The 22,463-nt window shown below is 37.1% G+C and overlaps 1 protein-coding gene across 8 annotated transcripts in view; it reads left to right on the top strand.

The window, feature by feature from the left end:
• CEP120 (centrosomal protein 120) overlaps positions 1-22,463 on the top strand; it is a 79,244-nt gene that overhangs the window by 5,794 nt on the left and 50,987 nt on the right. For 7 of the 8 annotated variants that reach the window (XM_067731574.1, XM_067731576.1, XM_067731572.1 and 4 more), the window contains 4 exons: positions 542-656; positions 3,781-3,922; positions 13,842-13,990; positions 21,635-21,832. In XM_067731574.1, coding sequence (XP_067587675.1) covers positions 542-656; positions 3,781-3,922; positions 13,842-13,990; positions 21,635-21,832 — 604 coding nt within the window. Of the gene's footprint in view, positions 1-541; positions 657-3,780; positions 3,923-13,841; positions 13,991-21,634; positions 21,833-22,463 lie in introns of those variants that run through there. The other variant, XM_067731578.1, reaches the window with a different exon arrangement.

Below are 22,463 nucleotides of genomic sequence, written 5' to 3'. Positions count from 1 at the left end.
CCATGTTATACCAGTGAAGGTCATGCTTATATGACCTTATCATGTAGTAAATTGAATTGTTGTTATCTTAATTTTAATAATTTGTGATATTATGACATTTGATTCTTAAGTTTGTTTTGTTTTTTTAGCAACAAAAAGAGCTATAAGCATATACGCGTGTGTATTTGAAGCTTTATGTGTGTGTGACAGTCTAAGAAAGACAATTTAAAATGAATCTTGAAAATTCATGGTAATTTTTGACTTTAAAAGAGTTTTGTATGTTACAGAAGCTTGAGAAACATTGATCTAGATGTTAGCTTCTTCGATGAGAGACTAAAATTTTTGACATGTTTTGTATATTACTTTAGTTGGTGTATAGATAAGTAGACATAATTAATAATTACTCCAGTTGAAGAGTTTTTCAGAAAATATAGAATAGATATAGGTTATCCAACAAAATTATAATTGTCTTGATAGTAGTAGGCTGCTTTTTCAAAGCTAATAGAAAGTTCAGTATTAAGCAAAAGCGATTTTATTTATCACATAAATTGTTATGTTGCAGGCTACAGCGTACTCCTATCAAACTCCATTGTTTTGCCTTGGATCCTTTATCTTCAGCCAGGGAAACTATAGGTTACATTGTTCTAGACCTAAGAACTGCTCAAGAAACAAAGCAGGTATTGACCTTTTGATGTTTTGTTACTGATTATGTAAACAGTTGGTTATATTCAATAGATAACAGATTGATGGAAAGAACATGGAATATTGGACCTAATAGATAATGGGCTTGAGCCACTATGGTAGTTCTTAGTTCTTATGATGAATTTGATTTAGAAAATCCTGACCTTTTGGTCATTCTTTTGGCCGAGAACCATCTCTCTCAAAGAAACTTCTCTCTGAGTTCAAATCTGTGTTCAAGTTGCTATTACCTTTAACACGTTCAGCTCCTGCACTTCACCTTCAAAGGTGTACCTCTTTTAGAGTTCCTTGCTTCAGTGGATGGTCACCACCCTCCTACCAGTTAGGCGAGCTAGAAGTATAGAAGTCTTCCTTGACACGTCCCTTTCCTGGCCTCCTTGGCCACCCTTTGCAGTTGGTTTTCCCTCCTGATCCATCTGCTATTCTGCATTTTCACACTGCCATCTCAACTTAAGCCACTATCTGTGCTTCTTACCTTGGCTGTCTTAATAGTAGCCTTCTAACTGGTTTCCCTGCTTCCCGCTCCTTGCATTCCTTATGTAGTGGTTAGAGGAAGGGAATTTCTTGAAAGACACTTGTTATGTAAATAGTACTCCCACCACAGGAAGGAAGAACAACTCAGGGTCTTGATTCCTGTGCTTTTTGTTATTGAAAATGCTTCTTATGTCTTTTAAAATATCTTAGAACCTTTTTTGTGTGTTATTGACTTTAGAAATTCTAACTTTCAGTTTTTCCTAATGACTTTTTTCTGGTCCAACTTTCTTAAGAAAATAAAGTAAAAAAAAAATTTCTTTTAATTTAAAGTCCTCAATTGACTTGAATCTTAAATTAGGATTCTGTGAAGAAAAATTTACCTGTTACTAACATTTTTGGTACTGATAGCAATGATAGAGGCATACCTTATTTTATAGCAGTTCACTTTATTGTGCTTCACAGATACTTTTTTTTTTTTTTTTTTTTTTACACCAGTTGAAGGTTTGTGGCAACCCTATGTCAAGCAAATCTGTTGGGGCTGTTTTCCAGCAGCATTTGCTCACATTTTGGTAATTCTTGTAATGTTTCAAACATTTTCATTATTATATTTGTTACAGTGATCTGTGATCAGTGATCTCTGATGTTACTATTGTAAAAAGATTATGACTCACTGAAGGCTCAGATGATGGTTAGCATTTTTAGCAATAAAGTACTTTTTAAATAAGGTATGTACATTGTTTTTTTAGGCATGATGCTACTGCACACTTAATAGACTACAGGATAGTGTAAACATAACTTTTGTATGCACCAGGAAACCAAAAAATTTGTGTGACTTACTTTATTGCAATAGTCACTTTATTGTGGTGGTCTGGAACTGAACTTACAATATCTCCAAGGGTATGTTTGTATTTGCAAATGAGCCAGTCAACCTGGCCCAAATTTGGAATTATTCAAAAGAAACTGAACTGCTTTAAAAGAGGACTTGTTTCTCCTCCATCCTTAGGTACTCATCACCTCTCTGCCCCCAAGTTCTGAAAAAGGTTTTCCTTCTTTAAGCTTAGACCCTGATTACTTCTGCAGTTGCTTTGGTTAAAGAGAAGATAAATCCTTTCAGGAGGAGGATATCTGAGCTGAGATCATGCCTCTAAATGCTTTTGGTGTTCCTTTTCCCCTTGTCTAGTCCTTTAGGGCAGTTTGTCATCGTATTGGTGAACAAAGTTAAGGAGAATTTTTTTTTTTTTTTGCGGTACGTGGGCCTCTCACTGTTGTGGCCTCTCCCGTTGTGGAGCACAGGCTCCAGACGCTCAGGCTCAGCGGCCATGGCTCACGGGCCCAGCCGCTCCGCGGCCTGTGGGATCTTCCTGGACCGGGGCATGAACCTGTGTCCCCTGCATCGGCAGGCAGACTCTCCACCACTGTGCCACCAGGGAAGCCCCCAAGAAATTTTTTTAAATTATGTTAGTTTTGGGAAAACCAAATATTGTCTTGTTTAATGTCTTCTGTTTGCCAGCAGAAGAAATATTTGAAGTTGGATAGTAGAATATTTGAATTTCAAGATAAATTGATTCTTTATAAATAAACACAAACAGAAGAGCCTAGATTTATTTTTCTGAGTTAATAACAAAAATATATCATAAATCCTGTGAACAGCTAAAAATCTTTTTTTCCAGGCTTATACTTAAGATTAGAAAATATCTGTCATAAGAAATACAGCAACAAACTGAGTTTTTGCCTTTAAAAAAACTTGGTTGTGGATTTTTTTTAAATACCTGTGCGCTAGTTCACTCTGTTTTACTTACAAACATAATTTGAATATAAAGCTGCAGTTTTTGGTTTTGATCACTATAAGCACCAGTTCCTATGCCTTTATATTACAGTGGTCAGAGTAAGAATGCTGTTTACACGTATTGAAATGGTGCCCCTTCACTAATGATACACGTGGTCTTGGGCCATGAGATTTTGATATCGGTATTAGAATTCTTGAGGTGACCTTGCGGTTTGGGGGAGGAGGTGGCTATTCAGGTAATTTAGGATACCTCATTCTGTGAGAAACCCTTTCTATTTCAGTTTCAGTCAAATACATGGTTCATAACCCAGAACTCTACCATTAGACCTTACTTAAGTATTTTGTTAGTATTTTTATTAACACTAAGCTTTTCGTTTTCTGATTTGATATAAACAGAACAAAGCAGAAATGTGGCAGGCAGAAAACATATAACAGAAAAAGTGAAAAATTAGGGGTTAGGAATGGAAGGTTGATAGTCTTTGTTGTTGTTGTTATAAGGGATGAAGTGAGATTAGGGATATGAGTGAAGATAGAAAGAAATACACGTACTGGGTTTCCTCCTCTTTAATACATTATTACCTGTTGAAGCATAGGAGTAGAAACAAGGAAGGCAATCTAAACTTATACTTAATTTTTTCACGAGGAAATTCAGTTAGTTTCCTAAGCAGGATTAATTTCTTTTGAGGAAAATGTGGGGAAAGAAAATACTTTAAAAGAGGAGAAGGTACTGAGAAACTACAGGAAATATGTTTAGAACCTTATAAAACATTTCCCACTACTGTATATTTCCTATTAACAATTAAGGAGTTTTGCTTTTATTTTGTTTTGTTGTTACTCTCTAGGCACCAAAATGGTACCAGTTGCTGAGTAATAAATACACCAAGTTCAAGTCTGAGATACAGATAAGCATTGCTTTGGAAACAGATACAAAGGCACCCGTGGATAGTTTTAAAGCAAAGGGAGCCCCTCCTCGAGATGGAAGAGGTTTGTACATCATCTGTAAGGTTATTCTCTGAGAAGTTACATCTGTGCACTAGAACTTGAGGAAGGGAGGGGAGGAGGTATTATAGGAAGATAAATGCAGGAGTGTAAACTGATCTTACTCTAGAGCAGCAGACAAACGTTGGGACATGTTACACATGAACGCTTGTTGCTCTTATCTCTTGTTTACAAAAATTAGAAATAGGGAAAGATTGTCTTTTCTTTATTTGATATGTATAACAGAACAAAACAGAATTTTATATTGTTTATAAAAATAGCTATTTAGGAAAATTTTCTTCCTAGGATGAGTGCAGGATAGCCAAAAATGCTTATGCTGGTCTCTGTTAACTCAGCTTTAGTTTAAGAAAACCTTCATTTTTTTTCCCCTTTATTTTTAAATTAATAAACCTTTTTTTTTTTAGAGCATTTTTAGGTTCACAGCAAAATTGAGTGGGAAGTACTAAGTGTTCCCAGATATCCACATACACACACAGTCCTCCCCACCACTATCAGCATCTCCCACCAGAGCGGTACATTTGTTGAAATCGATGAACCCACATTGACACATCATTATCACCCAGTATCCATAATTAATATTAGGGTTTGTCCTTGGTGTTGTACATTGTATAGGTTTTGACAAATGTGTAAGGACACATATCCATGATTGGCGTCTCCTACAGAATAGTTTCACTGCCCTGAAGATCCTCTATGTTCTGCTTGTTCATCCCTCCCGCCCCTCTGACCCTTGGCAACTACTGATCTTTTTACTATCTCCGTAGTTCTGCTTTTTTCAGAATGTTGTATTGTTGGAATCATGTAGCATGGAGCCTTTTCAGATTGGATTTTTTCACTTAGTAATATGCATTTAAGTTTCTTCTGTGTCTTTTTGTGGCATGATAGGTCATTTCTTTTTAGAGCTGAATAATATTCCATTGTTTGGATGTACCACTGTTTATTTAAACACTCAGCTACTGAAGGATATCTTGGTTGCTTCCAAGTTGGGGCAGTTAGGAATAAAGCTGTTACAGACATCTCTGCAGGCTTTTGAGCAGACCTGAGTTTTCAATTCATTTGGGTAAATACCAAGGAGCGTGATTACTGGATCTGGTAAAAGCATGCCTAGTTTTATAAGAAACTGCCAAACTGTAAGAGTATATGGTAAGAATATATTTAATTTTGTAAAAAACCAACAAACTGTCTTCCAAAGTGACTACCATTTTGCATTCCCACCAGCAGTGAATAAGAGTTCTTGTTCCTCCATGTCCTTGTCAGCATTTGGTGTTGTCACTGTTTTTGATTTTGTTCATTCTAATAGATGTGTAGTGGTGTCTCATTGTTTTAATTTGCGATTCTCTAGTAATAAATGATGTTAACATCTTTTCATGTGCTTACTTGCCATCAGTATATCTTCTTAAGTGAGGTGTCTGTTCAGGTCTTTTGCCCATTTTTTAATTGGTTGTGTGTTTTGTTTTGTTGCATTTTAAGAGTTCTTTTTATATTTTGGATAACAGTCCTTTATCAAATGTTTCTTTTGCAAATACTTTTTCCAGTCTGTGACTTGTCTTCTTGTTCTTTTGACATTGTTTTTAGTAGAGCAGAAGTTTTTAAATTTTAATGAAATCCACCTCATCAGTTCTTTCATGCATTGAACCTACAGTGTCACATCTAAAAGGTCATTATCATACCCAAGGTCATCCAGGTTTTTCCTGTATTGTCTTTTTAGGATTTAATAAAGTTTTGTGCTTTACACTTTGGTCTATGATCTGGTGGGTTTTTTTGGGTTTTTTTTCTTTTTTTTTTTGCGGTACGTGGGCCTCTCACTGTTGTGGCCTCTCCCGTTGCGGAGCACAGGCTCCGGACGCGCAGGCTCAGCGGCCGTGGCTCACGGGCCCAGCCGCTCCGCGGCATGTGGGATCTTCCCGGACTGGGGCACGAACCCGTGTCCCCTGCATCGGCAGGCAGACTCTCAACCACTGCGCCACCAGGGAAGCCCTATGATCCATTTTGAGTTCATTTTTGTGAAGGTTTTAAGGTCTGTTTCTGTATTCATTTTTTTTTACATGTGAATGTCCAGTTGTTCCAGCACCACTTTTTGAAAGAGTATCTTTGCTCCATTGTATTTCCTTTGCTACTTTGTCAAAGATCAGTTGACTGTATTTATGTTGGTCTATTTCTAGTCTCTCTATTCTATTTCACTGATCTTTGTGTCTGTTTCACCAGTACCACACTGTCTTGATTACTGTAGCTTTATACTAAGTCTTGAGGTTGAGTATTATCAGTCTTCCGACTCTGTTGTTCTTCAATGTTGAGTTGCCTGTTCTGGGTCTTTTCCTTCTCCATGTAAACTTCGGAATCGTTTTGTCCATGTCCACAAAATAATTTTCTGGGATTTTGATTGGGATTGCATTGATTGTATAGATCAAGTTGGGAAGGACTGACATCCTGACAGTATTGAATTGTCCTATTAGCATAGAATATTTCTCCATTTATTTAGTTCTTCTTTGATTTTATTTATCACAGTTTTATAGTTTACCTCATATAGATCTTCTGCATGCTTTGTTAGATTTATTCCTAAGTATTTAATTGTTTTGGGCGCTAATATAAATGGTATTTTATTTTATTTTTTGATGGTACATTTTTAAGAAATTTTATTTTATATTGGAGTATATTTCATTTACAATGTTGTGTTACTTTCAGGTGTAGAGCAAAGTGATTCAGTTATACATATACGTATATCTGTTCTTTTTCGAATTCTTTTCCCATTTAGGTTATTACAGAATATTGAGTAGAGTTCCCTGCGCTATACAGTAGGTCCTTGTTGGTTATCTATTTTAAATATAGTAGTGTGTATATGTCGGTCCCAAACTCCCAATTTATCCCTCCTCCCCACCTTTTCCCTTTGGTAACCATGAGTCTCTAAGTTTGTAAGTCTCTGTTTTGTAAATAAGTTTATTTGTATCATATTTTTAAAATTTCTACATATAAGTGGTATCATATTAGTCTTTCTCTGTCTGACTTCACTTAGTATGATAGTCTCCATCCATATTGCTGCAAATGGCATTATTTCATTCTTTTTAATGAGTAATATTCCATTGTATACATGTACCACATCTTTTTTATCCATTCATCTGTGGATGGACATTTAGGTTGCTTCCATGTCTTGGCTATTGTAAATAGTGCTGCAGTGAACATTGGGGTACATGTGTCTTTTCAAGTTACGGTTTTCTCCAGATATATGCCCAGGAGTGGGATTGCTGGATCATATGGTTGCACTATTTTTACTCCATTGGTTTGTTTTTGTTTTTATTTCCATTACTCTAGGAGATGGATTGAAAAAGATATTCCTGCGATTTATGTCAAAGAGTGTTTTTCCTATGATTTCCTCTAACAGATTTATAGTATCTGGTCTTACATTTAGGTCTTTACTCCATTTTGAGTTTATTTTTGTGTATGGTGTTAGAGAATGTTCTGATTTCATTCTTTTACATGTAGCTGTCCAGTTTTCCCAGCACCACTTATTGAAGAGGCTGTCTTTTCTCCATTATATATTCTTGCCTCTTTTGTTGAAGATTAATTGACCATAGGTGTGTAGGTTTATTTCTGGGCTTTCTATCCTGTTCCATTGATCTATCTTTCTGTTTTTGCGCCAGTACCATACTGTTTTGATTACTGTATCTTTGTAGTATAGTCTGAAGTTGGGGAGCCTGATTCCTCCAGCTTTGTTTTTCTTTCTTAGGATTGCTTTGGCTCTTCGGGATCTTTTGTGTCTCCATACAAATTTAAAAATTTTTTGTTGTAGATCTGCAAAAAATGCCATTGGTAATTTGATAGGTATTGCATTAAATCTGTAGATTGCCTTGGGTAGTATAGTCATTTTGACAATATTGATTCTTCCAGTTCAAGAATATGGTATATCTTTCCATCTGTTTGTGACATCTTTGATTTGTTTCATCAGCATCTTATAGTTTTCAGAGTACAGATCTTTGTCTTCTTAGGTAGGTTTATTCCTAGGTATTTTATTCTTTTTGATGTGATGGTAAATGGGATTGTTTCCTTAATTTCTCTTTCCGATCTTTCATTGTTAGTGTATAGAAATGCAAGAGATTTCTCTCTATTAATCTTGTATCCTGCAACTTTACCTAATTCATCGTTGAGCTCTAGTAGTTTTCTGGTAGCATCTTTAGGATGTTCTATGTATAGTATCATGTCATCTGCAAACAGTGACAGTTTTACTTCTTCTCTTCCAATTTGGATTCCTTTTATTTCTTTTTCTTCTCTGATTGCCGTGGCTAGGACTTCCAAAACTATGTTCAATAAAAGTGGTGAGACGGAATGCTTTCAGCTGTTCCTGATTGTGAATGGTTAGCTGTGGGTTTGTCATATATGGCCCTTATTATGTTGAGGTAAGTTCCTTCTGTGCCCACTTTCTGGAGAGCTTTTAATCATAAATGGGTATTGAATTTTGTGAACAGCTTTTGCTGCATCTCTTGAGATGATCATATGGTTTTTATTCCTTAGTTTGTTAATGTGGTGTATCACACTGATTGATTTGCAGATATTGAAGAATCCTTGCATCCCTGGGGTAAATCCCACTTGATCGTGGTGTATGATCCTTTTAATATATTGTTGGATTTGGTTTGCCAGTTTTTTGTTGAGAATTTTTGCATCTATGTTCATCAGTGATATTGGCCCGTGTTCCTCCATGGGTTTATCCTGCCTGGGACTCTCTGCACTTCGTGGATTTGAGTGTTTCCTTTCCCATGTTAGGGAAGTTTTCACCTATGATCTCTTCAGATGTTTCCTTGGGCCCTTTCTCTCTCTCTTCTCCTTCTGAGACCCCATGTAATGAGAATGTTGTTGCCTTTAATGTTGTTCCATGGGTCTCTTAGAATGTCTTCATATCTTTCCATTTTTTTTCGTTTATTCTGTTCTGCAGCAATATATCCACCATCTGTCTTCTAACTCACTTATCCATTTTTCTGCCTCATTTAGTTTGCTATTGATTCCTGCTAGTGGGCTTTTTGTTTCAGTTCTTGTATCGTTCATCTCTGTTTGCTTGTTCTTTAGATCTTCTAGCTCTTTATTAAACATTTCTTGTATCTTTTCAGTCTCTGCCTTCATTCTTTTTTGAGATCTTGGATCATCTTTACTATCATTACTCTGAATTCTTCTTCATGTATATTGCGTATCTCCACTTCACTTAGTAGTTCTTCTGGGGTTTTATCTTGTTCCTTCGTCTGGGACATACTCCTCTGGCATCTCATTTTGTCTAACTTTCTGTGATTGAGGTTTCTGTTCCACAGACTGCAGGGTTGTAGTTCTTGCTTCTGTTTTCTGCCCACTGGTGGATGAGGCCCAACTAAGAGGCTTGTGCAGGCTTCCTGGTGGGAGTTTCCTGCCCACTTGTGGGTGGCCTGGGTCTTGACCCTCTGGTGGGTAGGGCTGTGTCAAGGGATTTGTTTAGCGGGAAGCTGTGGGCTCAGAAAGACTCAGCCTGTCTCCTGATGGGTGGGGCTGTGTTCCTGCCCTGTTGGTTGTTTGGCCTCAGGTGTCCCAGCACTGGAGCCTACAGGCTGTTGGGTGGGGCCAGATCTTGGGGAGAAAATTGCAGTCTCCAGGACAGCTCACGCCAATGAGTACTCCCCAGAAGTACTGCCACCAATGTCTCTGTCCCTGCAGTGAGCCACAGCTGCCCCCCGCCTTTCCCGGAGATCCTCCAGTACCAGCAGGTAGGTCTGGCCCGGGCTCCTATGAGATCACTGCTTTTTCACCTGGGTCCTGGTGTGCCTGAGACCTTGTGTGCACCCTCCAAGAGTGGAGTTTCTGTTTCCTCCGGTCCTGTGGATTTCCTGCGATCAAACCCCACAGGTCTTCAAAGCCAGTTTGCTCTGGGGGCTCCTCCTTCCCATGCCAGACCTCCAGGCCGGGGAGCCTGACATGGGGCTCAGAACTTTCACTCCTGTGGGAGAACCTCTGTGACATAATTATTTTCCAGTTCGTGGGTCGCCCACTCAGGGGGAATGGGATTTGATTTTACTGAGTTTGCGCCCCTCCTACCCTGTCTTTGTGGCTTCTCTATCTTTGGATGTAGGATATCTTTTTTGGTAGGTTCCAGCATTTTTTTTGTTGATGGTTGTGCGTCAGTTAGCTGTGATTTTGGTGTTTTTTTGGGAAGAGGTGAGCTTACATCCCCTACTCTGCCATCTTGTCTCCGTGGTGGTTAATTTTCTGCAAATGGTATTTTAAATTTCAAATGCCACTTGTTTATTATTGGTCTGTAGTGAAGCAGTTGACTTTTGCATATTAACCTTGTCTCCTGCAGCCTTGTTATAATTGCTTATTATTAGTTCCAGTAGTAGGTTTTTTTTGTTTTGTTTTTGGTCTTTCCATAGATGGTCATTCTACAGTTACTTGCAAACAAAGACAGTTTTGTGTCTTTCTTTCCAATATGCATGACTTTGTTTCTTTTCTTGTGTTCCTGCATTAGCGAGGACTTACAGTGTGCTATTGAAAAGCAGTAGTGAAAGGGGACATCCTTGCCGTACTCCTGATCTTAGTGGGAAAGCTTCTCACCATTAAGTATGATGTTAGCTGTAGATTTTTTGTAGATGTTCTTTATCAGGTGAGGAGGTTACTCTCTATTTCTAGTTTGCAGAGTGTTTTATCATGAATGAGTGTTGGATTTTGTCAAATGCTTTTTCTGCATGTATTCACACAATCATGTGGTTTTTCTTCTTTAGCCTGTTGACATGATGGATTACATTAATGGCTTTTTGAATGTTGAACCAGTCTTGTGTACCTTGAGTAAATCCATTTGGTTGTGGTGTATAGTTCTTTTTACACATTGTGTTGATTTTATTGGCTAATACTTTGTTGAGGATTTTTACATCTATGTTTATGAGATATTGGTCTGTTGTTTTCTTCTCTTGTAATGTCTTTGCTTGGATTTCATATTAGGATAATGCTAGTCTCATATAATGAGTTAGGAAGTATTCCCTCTGCTTCTGTCTTGTGGGAAAAAAAAATTGTAGAGCATTGGTATAATTTTTTCCTTGAATGTTAGGTAGAATTCACCAGTGAATCCATCTGGATCTGGTGTTTTCTGTTCTCTAAAGTTATTGATGCAATATCATTAAGTGATATAGGCCTATTCAGATTGTTTCTTCTTGTGTGTGTTTTAGCAGATTGTGTTTTTGAAAGGAATTGTCCATTTCATCTAGGTTATCAAACTTGTGGGCATAGAGTTGTTCATAGCATTCCTTTATTAAACTTTTAATTTCCATGGGAATCTGTAGTGATGTCCCCTTTTTCATTTCTGTTAATAGTAATTTGTGTCTTCTTTATTTTCTTAGGCTGACTAGATGCTTATTGATTTTATTGATCTTTTCAAAGAACCAGGTTTTGATTTTGTTAAATTTTTTCTCCATTGATTTCCTGTTTTCAATTTCATTGATTTTTGCTCTAGTTTTTATTGTTTCTCTTCTTCTGCTTACTTTGGATTTAATTTGCTCCTCTTTTTCTGTTTTCCTAAGATTGAAGTGTAGATTATGGATTTTTTTTTTTTTTTGCCTTTTAGTGTGCCTTGTAATTTTTTATTGAAAGATGGACATGATATAGTGGGTAAAGGAAAATAAACTTTTAGTAATATAGCGGTAAGGGGGAGGGGAAGCATTCTATAGTCTTGTGATTAGGTTTCAGTCTTGGTGAGGCTGTGTCCCCTGTACTGTTTGGGCTTGTCTGGTACTAGATTTTGGTTATGCATCTTTGGCAGGCCTATTAAGATGCTCTGTTCTCATTGCATCTTATCAGGTGGCACACTATTTTGATGTAGTCTCATTACTGATTATGTTCACTTGATTACTTGATTATGGTGGTGTGTGTCTGTGTTCTCAAATATAAACTTTTGTTTTCTTTTGTACTTAATAAATATTTTGTGGGGAAGATTTAGAAAATTAGAAAAATATTTATTCTTCATTATACCTTCAATTTATTCACTTATTTGTATTGCCTAAGTATGGACTTGATAGTTTTCTCTTTATTTAGCGGGTTATAATCTTTAACCATCATTATTTGTCCCAGATTTGGGCATTGAGAACCCCTTCAAGCTGCTTCTGTTTCCTTTTTATGATCTCAATAATCCTTTGAGCTTTTTTAAAAAAATGTTTATTTATTTACTTGGCTGTGTTGTGTCTTAGTTGCAGCACATGGGATCTTCGTTGTGGCATGCAAGATTTTTTGTTGTGGCTCGCGGGCTTCTCTCCAGTCGTGGTGCGGGCTCTAGAGTGCGCAGGCTCAGTAGTTGCGGCACATGGGCTCTCTAGTTGTGGTGCACGAGCTCTAGAGTGCGCTGACTCAGTAGCTGTGGTGTGCAGGTTTAGTTGCCCCGCAGCATGTTGTATCTTAGTTCCCTGATCAGAGATCCAACCCGCATCCCCTGCATTGGAAGGCAGATTCTTTACCACTGGACCACCAGGGAAGTCTCTTTGAGCTTTTTTTTTTTTCCCTGATACAAGAAGATGGTCCAGGTTCATCAAATAATTTTCCTATCTCAGCCCTGGATTCAGCCATTACTTTAAGGAGCCCTGCTTCTTTTTAGAAAAGAATGATGTTTACAAGTCAAGATCCAGATGCTAGGTGTGCTATTGGGGTGTTGTTCCCATGTATGTATACATACACACGCAGACATATGGATACATTTACACAGACACACGTATATATACATATATACTTTATATATCGATTTGCCCATATATATACACTGAACAACATATATTCACATTGACACGTTCAATCCTTTTAATCCTACACCACAAGATTTATCCTAGTGTTCTCCCTTTCTGATAATGCGAGACCTGTCATAGTATTTTGACCTCTTAAGCTCTGCTGACCTTACTATTTAATGGCTACCTTTATTAAAGTACTTAATTGTCAGGTACTGTGCTAAGTGCTTTTGTTATCTAATTTGATCTTCTCAACAACACTGTAAAGTCTTTGCAGAAGGAAAAATGGAGACTAAAGGAGATCATATAATTTTCCCATACAACTACTGAATGACAGAACTAGGGTTGGAACTTTGGTCTATGTGAATGTAGTGTCTATACTCTTAACCATTAAACTATTTTTAGCTAGTGCTACTGTAAGCACATTTCTTTTGGCTTAACTCCTGAAGGAGTCGAGGATTGCTGGTTTACAGGGTATGCATATATAAAATTTTGATAAGCCCTGATATATTACCCTCCAAAAGGTTGTACTAGTCTGTACCTACCAACGTGGAGAGTGCCAACCTGCTGGCAATCTCCCTGACACTGAATATTGTCTATTATTTTAGTTTTGTGTAGTTTTGTTTTTTTCATTAATCAGTTTTGAAAAATCCTTGTCCCTCTCCAGTCTCTTCATAACGAAGCCTATTTGATTATAGCTCTTCTCTCCTCAAAATTGTTTCATTGTTTTCTCTTATTCTTAGAAAACTATCCAAATGTTTCAGCATGGTGTTCAAGGAAGCTCTTTATGATACGGCTTCTCCCCACTTTCTGTACCTGAGTCCTCACTCTATGATCCAGCATGCCATATCTATTTCAGTTCTCTAACCACATGCTTTCTCTTGCTTCAGTGTCTTTGTATATATTGTTTCTTCTGCCTAGAACACCATTTTCCACTCCCTCATTCTCTATCTAGTCACCTTGCTCTTTTTAGCCAAGTTTTACTTATTTTTCAGTTCGCAGTTTAGATTTACTTCCTTGGGGCAACCTGTGATACCTTTTCTACATGGTTTATTAAATTGAAATCAAAGGAAACCTTACTGAGATATTAACTGTATCTGTGAAAACTGCCAAGTAAATTAAAAAGTATAACCAGCTTTCAAAATCTTATAATGGTTTATGGCAAACTACAATGTAGTTTAATTGTGTTTTTTTCCATAAAGTACCTGCCGGCCTGTCTGGGCTTGACGCAAAGGACATTGTGGCGGTGCTGAATGAGGAGGGAGGCTATCATCAGATTGGACCAGCAGAGTATTGTACTGACTTCTTCATGATGTCCGTGACCATAGCATTCGCCACCCAGTTGGAGCAGGTGAGATGAGTGATTCATGAAGAACTTGAAAACATTTTATTTTTAAAATCTGTCTTTTAGGTATTAAAAAGACTTGCAAGTAGACTTACAAAAATAATTTAGAAAAATGTTTTCTTTCATATCAGAAAGCATTTTTGTTTTAGGAAAAGAATAAATTGGGATGATCTTGGTAGTAAGAGAATAAATTAAATCTCTTAGAATTTAGAAGAAAGACCATAAATAAGCATTGTTTCACATTGTATTGTGTGACATTGTAAAGACTGTTATGAAATGATTTTTTTCTAAGTGTTAAATACTTTACTTTTTGGAGAAATATACAATGTTGGGAACACTGTCTCAGTCAGACCTTAATAGCTGTCAGGTCTGGGATTAGATTTTACCTTATTTACACACTAACAAATTAGCCTACATGCTGCCAGAAGACAGAAGATTCTTGGGTCAGAGAGAAAGGAGTGTACTACTCTTAGCACAGCAAGCAACATGATTATCAGCATATTTCTTGCAGTTCCCCCTATCCCAAGTCCCAGGGAGGTGACATAGAGGGGCTCAGGTGGTTGCTCCACACTCATTGGGAGTGTGTCACAGCTGAGGAACACAGAACTTAGGGAATGTACGACTTTTACTGTAAGTAGTCTAGGTCTTTGTCTGGCAAGACACGTTACTTTATGAAAGTTATGAGCTGCATAAACAATGCTGGGAGATGGCCTGGGTAAGAGTGGTCAGGGCCTTGCATTCTTGTTACACTCAGCAAGAATGTGCAGGGATGCTCAGGGCCTGTTGCCGATTGCTTCCTCCCAGCATTGGTACAACCCAAAAGTAGCTGTTATTTCATTGTCCTTTTCAGGATCGAGTCCAGATTTTTTGACATTATGTTGATCTATAGCACCTGAAATAAATTAATACTTTAAAAAATAGAGAATATGGCTTATGACTTTAAATTTTTTATCAGACTATTCAGTTTCTTAGTGGTATACATTTCCCAGATAATCCGCATTCATAAGTGAAATATGAGTTAGTGACCACACTAAATCTTAATAAGATCTATCAGGTAAAGATTTTTCTCAGGAAATATGTTTAGCTCTGTCACACTGAATTCATGCCCACTACAAAAAGTACTTTTTATATATACGTATTCTTTGAGCTTTTTCTCTCCCAATTTGGTACTGTCATTTTCTCATTGACACTATATATATGTGATTTTGTCTCTCTCCATCAATTTCCTTTTTTTCCTCTCTTCAAAAAGCTCTGCTTGTGGATTGCCCCGGCTTAATATGCCACCCTGGTTGGGGGGGAAGCTAGATGTCCACTGTTTGTTCATTAACCACATCAGAACACACATTAGATAGTGAGTCTACTGTGTTTTTACTGTGTTATTATTAAATACCTGCAAAGTATTTTAAATTGCTACTTTATTTTTAAAAATATTTTTTCAACTCTCTAGGAAGGCATAATTTTACTTGTGTTATGTTTTGTGAAATAGGTATGTGTTCACTACTTTGCTAATGTTGTAGTTAATCCTAGCACAACTTTAGGGGATTATTATTTTCATTTTTGAGATGAGGAAACCAAGTTTTGAGAAAGTTTTTTAGCTAGTAAATATTCTAGGAATTTCTGGCCATATGGTCACTCTCCACATTCTCTTGTTCCCATATTTTGCTCTCTTGTCTCTGAAGGGGTTTTGGAGTAAGATCAATTTGAGTTGGAATCTAATTCTCACTACTTACTGGCTTCTTTAACTTAGGCAACTTACTTAACCTTTCTCAGACTTGAATTTTCTCAGTTGTATGGTGGCAGTAGTACCAGCCTTGTGGGTGTGCATGAGGAATGAGATAAAACTAATGTGCTTAACATGTAGTTTGTATGTGTGAACCTATATTTATATAGTGAAAGCTTGTGGGTAATTGACCTACTGAATCCACGACTAAAACTAATACAGTTCTTGGTAATACAAAGTAACTTTTTAGGACAAGTCACTCAGTTTAGTTAAAAATAAAAAAACAGATTGATGTCTGGCAAGCTATTTGCTATCTCTGATAAAAATTAAGCCAAGTAGGTTCCTCAAAAGATTAAACAGAATTACCATAGAACCCAGCAATTTCACTACTGGGTATATATCAAAAGAATTGAAAACAAGGTATTCAAATAAAAACTTGTACATAAATGTTCATAGCAGCACTATTTACAGTATCCCAGAATATCACAGAAATAACCCAGATGTCCATTTATGGATGAATAGATTAACAAAATAAATACAAACAAAATAACAAAATAAATAAACACACACACACACACACACACACACACACACACACACACACACACTCTGGAGTATTATTTAACTATAAAAGAAATGAAGTACTGATACATGCTACAACAAGGATGAATGTTGTAAACATGTTGAGTGAAATAAGCCAGACACAAAAGGTCACATACTGTATGAGTCCATTTATATAAAATATCCAGATGGGCAGACCCATAAAGACAAAACGCAGATTTGTGGTCACCAGGGGAGGGAGAAGTTATGGGGGAGTAGAATAGGAGTGGCTGCTCAGTGGTTCTGGTGTTTCTGTTTGGGGTGATGGAAAAGTTCTGGAACTAGGTAGCGGTGATGGTTGCACAACATTGTGAATGTACTTAATGTTCCTGAACTGTACAGTTTTTAATGGTTAAAATGATAAATTTTCTGTTATGTGTATTTTACAATAATATTTTAAAACACAAAAAATTAAGCCCAATAATTTATTCATCCCTTGATACTGCTCAGTATTACTTGTTTGCTTTTTTCACTCTTTATGGACAAGCCAAGGATTTTAAAAAATAGTTTAGTTTTTTTCTTCTCAAGCTAGTCAAAGGTAGTGTGAGAAAGCATCTAGCAATAAACAAACATACCTTTCAGATGGAAACAAGTGACTTAGAACATTGATACTATAAAGTAGTAGAATGCAGGAATGAAATTAAGAATACTGGATTGTGATAATCTTGCTTCCTTTTTAAATATTGAAATTAGGGCAAAAAACCTGTTTCTAAATCCAAGGATGATAAAGGATTTTTAAAAGCATCTCTTCTCTTAGTGGGAATTACTTAGAATTAAATGTGCTATGAAATATAAAAGGGCTATCTTTATTTCTTAAAATTTTTATTGCTTTCTGACTATGGAAGAAAGTAAAAGAAAATGAAAGTCTCTTTTAATTAAACTCCTCAGAAATAATCACCCATAAGAGCAGTATATTCTTTTCCTCAGATATTTTCCCATTCACATAATAGCTGACTATGTGCTAGGCCGACTTGTAGACGTGAACATGTATTATCTCTTTTAATCCTTCCAAGAACCCTAAGAGAAATGGAGGTACAGAGTGATTAAGTACTTGTCTAAAGTCTCATAGCAAGCCATTGGTGGAACCAAAGTTGAGGGTCGGGGCTTACTCCAGAATTTGCACTCTCAACAACTAAAAGTGTATAGGTGCTGGCTCTCAATAAATATAAATCTACATGATTAAAATCTAATCAAACAAATACATTTTAAAGTATAGGATTAAAGTAATAACTTGCTTTGTATATAAAATATATTTAATATAAAATAAATAACTTTATTGACTATTTACTATGTGCTCAATACTGGGTTGTTTTAATCTAAGTGGTTAGTACTTTTATTTTCACAAACTTACAGACTTACAAACTGTCCTGTAAGTTTTTTTTGACCTAAAAATATTTTAGGTAACTTTCATGTCACTATATCATTATTTAGGAGCCATATTGTTTGATAACTATAATATTTTTAAGCCATCTCCTGTTGCAGAACATGTCAGTTACTTATAGTCTGTTACTTTTAACAATGTGCTAGCAAACATTAAAGGTCTGTTAAAAGGTATTTTGCATTTTATGGGACAAGCATCCCATGTCTTCATGTCACATAGCCAGGAAACTACCAGCTTTGAGAAGTAACACTCCTAGTATGGAAGATATCCTTTCTTTTTTTTTTTAATTTTGTATTAGACTGTAGTTGCTTTACAATGTTGGGTATCAGGTGTACAGCAAAGTGATTCAGTTATACATACATACATATATATATATATATTCTACTTAAGTTACTACAGAATACTGAGCAGAGTCCCCTGTGCTATACAGCAGGTCCTTGTTGGTTATCTGTTTTAAATATAGTGCTGCGTATATGTCAATCCCAAACTCCCAATTTATCCCTTCCCCCCACCTTTCCCCTTTGCTAACCATAAGTTTATTTTCCATGTCTGCAGATCTGTTTCTGTTTTGTAAATAAGTTCATTTGTATCATTTTTTCCCACATATAAGTGATATCATATGATATTTGTATTTCTCTGTCTGACTTACTTCACTTAGTACAATAATCTTTAGGTCCATCCATGTTGCTGCAAATGGCATTGTTTCATTTTTTTAATGGCTGAGTAGTATTCCATTGTATATGTGTACCACATCTTCTTTATCCATTCATCTGTCGATGGACATTTAGGTTGTTTCCGTGCCTTGGCTATTGTAAACAGCACTGCAGTGAACATTGGGGTGCATGTATCCTTTCAAACCATGGTTTTCTCTGGATATATGCCCAGGAGTGGGATTGCTGGATCGTATGGTTGCTCTGTTTTTAGTATTTTAAGGAAACTCCCTACTGTTCCCCTCTGAGCATATTTGTGTGTGGATGATTTACTACCTTTACTTTATGTTTGCCTTTACTGGTGAGCCTTCCCATTTGTAATTTTCTTGTTTGTAGTTGTGTCCTTTTCTTTTCTACCTAGAGAAGTTCCTTTAGGATTTGTTGTACAGCTGGTTTGGTGGTGCTGAATTCTCTTAGCTTCTGCATGTCTGTAAAGCTTTTGATTTCTCTATCAAATCTGAACAAGAGCCTTGCTGGGTAGAGTATTATTGGTTGTAGGTTTTGCCCTTTCATCACTTGAAATATATTGTGCCACTCCCTTCTGGCCTGCAGAGTTTCTGCTGAAAAATCAGCTGATAACCTTATGGGGATTCCCTTGTATGTTATTTGTTGCTTTTCCCTTGTTCCTTTTAATATTATCTCTTTGTCTTTAATTATTGTCAGTTTGATTAACATGTTCTCTGCATATTCCTCCTTGGGTTTGTCTTGCCTGGGACTCTGCACATCCTGGACTTGGGTGACTATTTCTTTTCCCATGTTAGGGAAGTTTTCAGTTATCTCTTCAGATATTTTCTCAGGTCCTTTCTCTCTTTTTCTGGGACCCCTATACCTACATACGAATGAGTTCTGTTCTGAGAGTGCATTTGTAAGTACTATTTGTTCATAAGTCCAATGAAGTTAGCCTAGGTACCCAACTAACACAATCAGCTGTATAGTACTGTACTGTAATAGGTTTATAATACTTTTCACACAAATAATACATAAAAAGAAAAAATGAAGAAAACATTTTTAATCTTACAGTATAGTACCTTGAAATGTATGGTAGTACAGTACAACAGCTGGCATACAGGGGCTGGCATCAAGTGAACAGGCAAGAAGAGTTACTGACTAGAGGAGGGAGAGGAGGTGGGAGATGGTAAATCTGAAGGATTATCAGCAATAGATGGAGGGTAAGCCGCAGTTTCACTCATGCCTGACATTGATGGCACAGGTTCTGGTTCCTTGCTGGAACCAGATGCATGTTTGCATCTTTGAAATTTCGCAACTTGAAAGTTCGTATGTAAGGGACTTACTGCATTGCGAATGTTGGTGCTCTTCATGTTGTCCTAGAGGCCTCTGAGAGTGTCCTTGCTTCTTTTCATTCTTTTTTCTTTATTCTGCTCTGTGGTTGTGATTTTCACCATTCTTTCTTCCAGGTCACTTATCTGTTCTTCTTCCTTGTTTATTCTGCTATTGATTTCTACTAGTGTATTTTTCTTTTCAGTTATTTTATTGTTCATCTTTGTTAGTTTGTTCTTCAGATCTTCTAGCTCTTTGTTAAACATTTTTTGTATCTTCTCAATCTGTGGCTCCATTCTTTTTCCAAGACCTTGGATCATCTTTCCTGTCATTACTCTGAATTCTTTTTCGCGTAGATTGCCTGTCTCCACTTCACTTACTTGTTCTTTTGGGGTTTTATCTTGTTTCTTTGTCTGGGACATATTCCTCTGTCATGTCATTTTGTCTGTCTTTCTGTGATTGTGGTTTCCATTCTGCAGACTGCAGGGCTGTAATTCTTATGACTTCTGCTCTCTGCCCCCTGGTGGATGAGGCTGGTCTTAGTGGCTTGTGCAGACTTCCTGGTGGGAAGGACTTGTTCCTACCCACCGGTGGGTGGACTTGGGTCTTGTCCCTCTGGTGGGCAGGGCCATGTCAAGGGGTGTGTTTATTGGGAAGTTGTGGGCTCAGGAAGGCTTTAAGCAGCCTGTCTGCTGATGGGTGGGACTGTGTTGGTTGCTTGGCCTGAAGCATCCCAGTACTGGAGCCTAGAGGCTGTTGGATGGGGCCAGGTCTTGGTGAGAAAATGGTGGCTTCTAGGAGGGCTCATGCCAATGGGTACTCCCCAGAAATACAACCACCAGTGTCTTTATCTCAGTAGTGAGCTACAGCCAACCCCTGCCTCTACAGGAGACCCTCCAATACCAGCAATTAGGTCTCGCCCAGGTTCTTATGAGGTCACTGCTCTTTCCCCTGGTTCCTGGTGCACACAAGACCTTGCGTGCACTCTCCAAGAGAGGAGTTTCTGTTTCCCCTGGTCCTGTGGATTTCCTGCGATCAAATCCCTCTGGCCTTCAACGCCAGATGCCTTGCAGGCTCTGCCTCCCGATTCCAGACCCCCAGGCTGGGGATTGTGATATGGGGCTCAAAACTTTCATTCCAGTGGGAGAACCTCTGAGATATAATTATTTTGCAGTTTGTGGGTTGCCCACCCAGCAGGTATGGGATTTGATTTTATCGTGATTGTGCCCCTCCTACCATCTCCTTGTGGCTTCTTGTTTGTCTTTGGATGTAGGATATCTTTTTTGGTAGGTTCCACCTTTTTTGTTGTCGATGGTTGTTCAGCAGTTAGTTGTGATTTTGGGTGTTATTCTTGAGAAGAGGTGAGCTCATGTCCTCCTCCGCCATCTTGTTCCACCCCCAGTAAACATTTCATTTGTGAAGGGCTCCATTTTCCCCCTGCAGCAGCTCCTTACAGTGGGTGGAAGACAGCCTTTTGTAACTTAATTTATAGGTCTCCAAGTTTTGTAAGAGTAGCTACAAAGCTTTTTTTTTTTTTTCCATCAAAAGAAGTTATAGTAAATAGCTTGGATTAAGATTTTTTAAAAACCTTCTCTTATTTACAGAGAGGATGGTGGAGTAAGGATATGTGGAAATAAGGAAAGCTCAGTGTAAAATATCTGACCACTTTCTTCTAAAAGAACTTTTATGGAGTTTTCATCGACTAGTTGAATGAAACATAAGCTTTAAAACAACATTAATGTATAAAAATATTTTAGTCTCTGTGCTTGTGTAAGATAAACCTTTAAAAATTAAACTAGTGATTTGGTAGTAATTTGGCAGAGATTTAGAAATTTTGAGTTATTAATTTAAGGCTTGAAATAAAAAATCATTTTAGCAAATATTTTTGGAGGTTGTCAGACATCTTTAAGGGTGTTTAGTGGTTTATAATATAATAATCCTTTTTTTTCTTAAATATTTAGTTAATTCCATGTACCATGAAACTTCCAGAAAGACGGCCTGAGTTTTTCTTTTACTATTCTTTACTGGGGAATGATGTTACAAATGAACCCTTCAATGATTTGATCAACCCAGACTTTGAGCCAGAGAGAGCATCTGTTCGAATACGTAGCAGTATAGAAATTCTTCGTGTTTACCTGGCTCTTCAGTCTAAACTACAGGTAGGTATGGCAGAGAATTGTTTCCTATGAGATGATTTTTTAAGCATTAAACAGGTACCCAAACTCTGTCTTATTTCTGAAGTGGATATCATCTTTCTGCCACATCTTTTAATTTTTAAGGAATTATCCTGACTTGTACAGTCACAGCATGACAGTTATTTCAGAATTTTAGGAGATATACCGCCTTACTTTGTTACTGTGGAAAGAGGTAGCTCAGTTATCGGTCATTTATAATAAAAAGTTGTACCTGGAGCTTAAAGCTGCGGGCACCAGGCAGGTTTTATTATTGTTAGTGGAGATTAGCTGTCACCACACAGATCACACTCTAGATTTCAGAATTTATACACCTTATTGCTATTAAAATCAAAGAGATAAAACAACTTTCTAAAACCTGTTCTTGAACTTGGTAGTTTTGTAAACCAGTTTTAAATTGGACTTTATTTAAAAGTGAACCTTATCTAGTCCAAAATTACTTTTCTGTTTGTTATGATTGATTTTAATCAGACTGAAATGGGTGGTGAAGTAGGGTGGGGTAGTCATTTTTTTTTTATAGTAAAGTGATCATTCATTAGACTTTGCGTTTTGAGTGGATAGTGAAAAGAGGCATTAAGAAATTTTAGTGGAACTAAAT

The sequence above is a fragment of the Pseudorca crassidens genome, chromosome 3 (assembly GCF_039906515.1).
Source record: "Pseudorca crassidens isolate mPseCra1 chromosome 3, mPseCra1.hap1, whole genome shotgun sequence".
Taxonomy (NCBI): domain Eukaryota; kingdom Metazoa; phylum Chordata; class Mammalia; order Artiodactyla; family Delphinidae; genus Pseudorca; species Pseudorca crassidens.
Note: the sequence above shows the minus strand (reverse complement) of the source record. Positions and strands in the feature narration are given on the sequence as shown.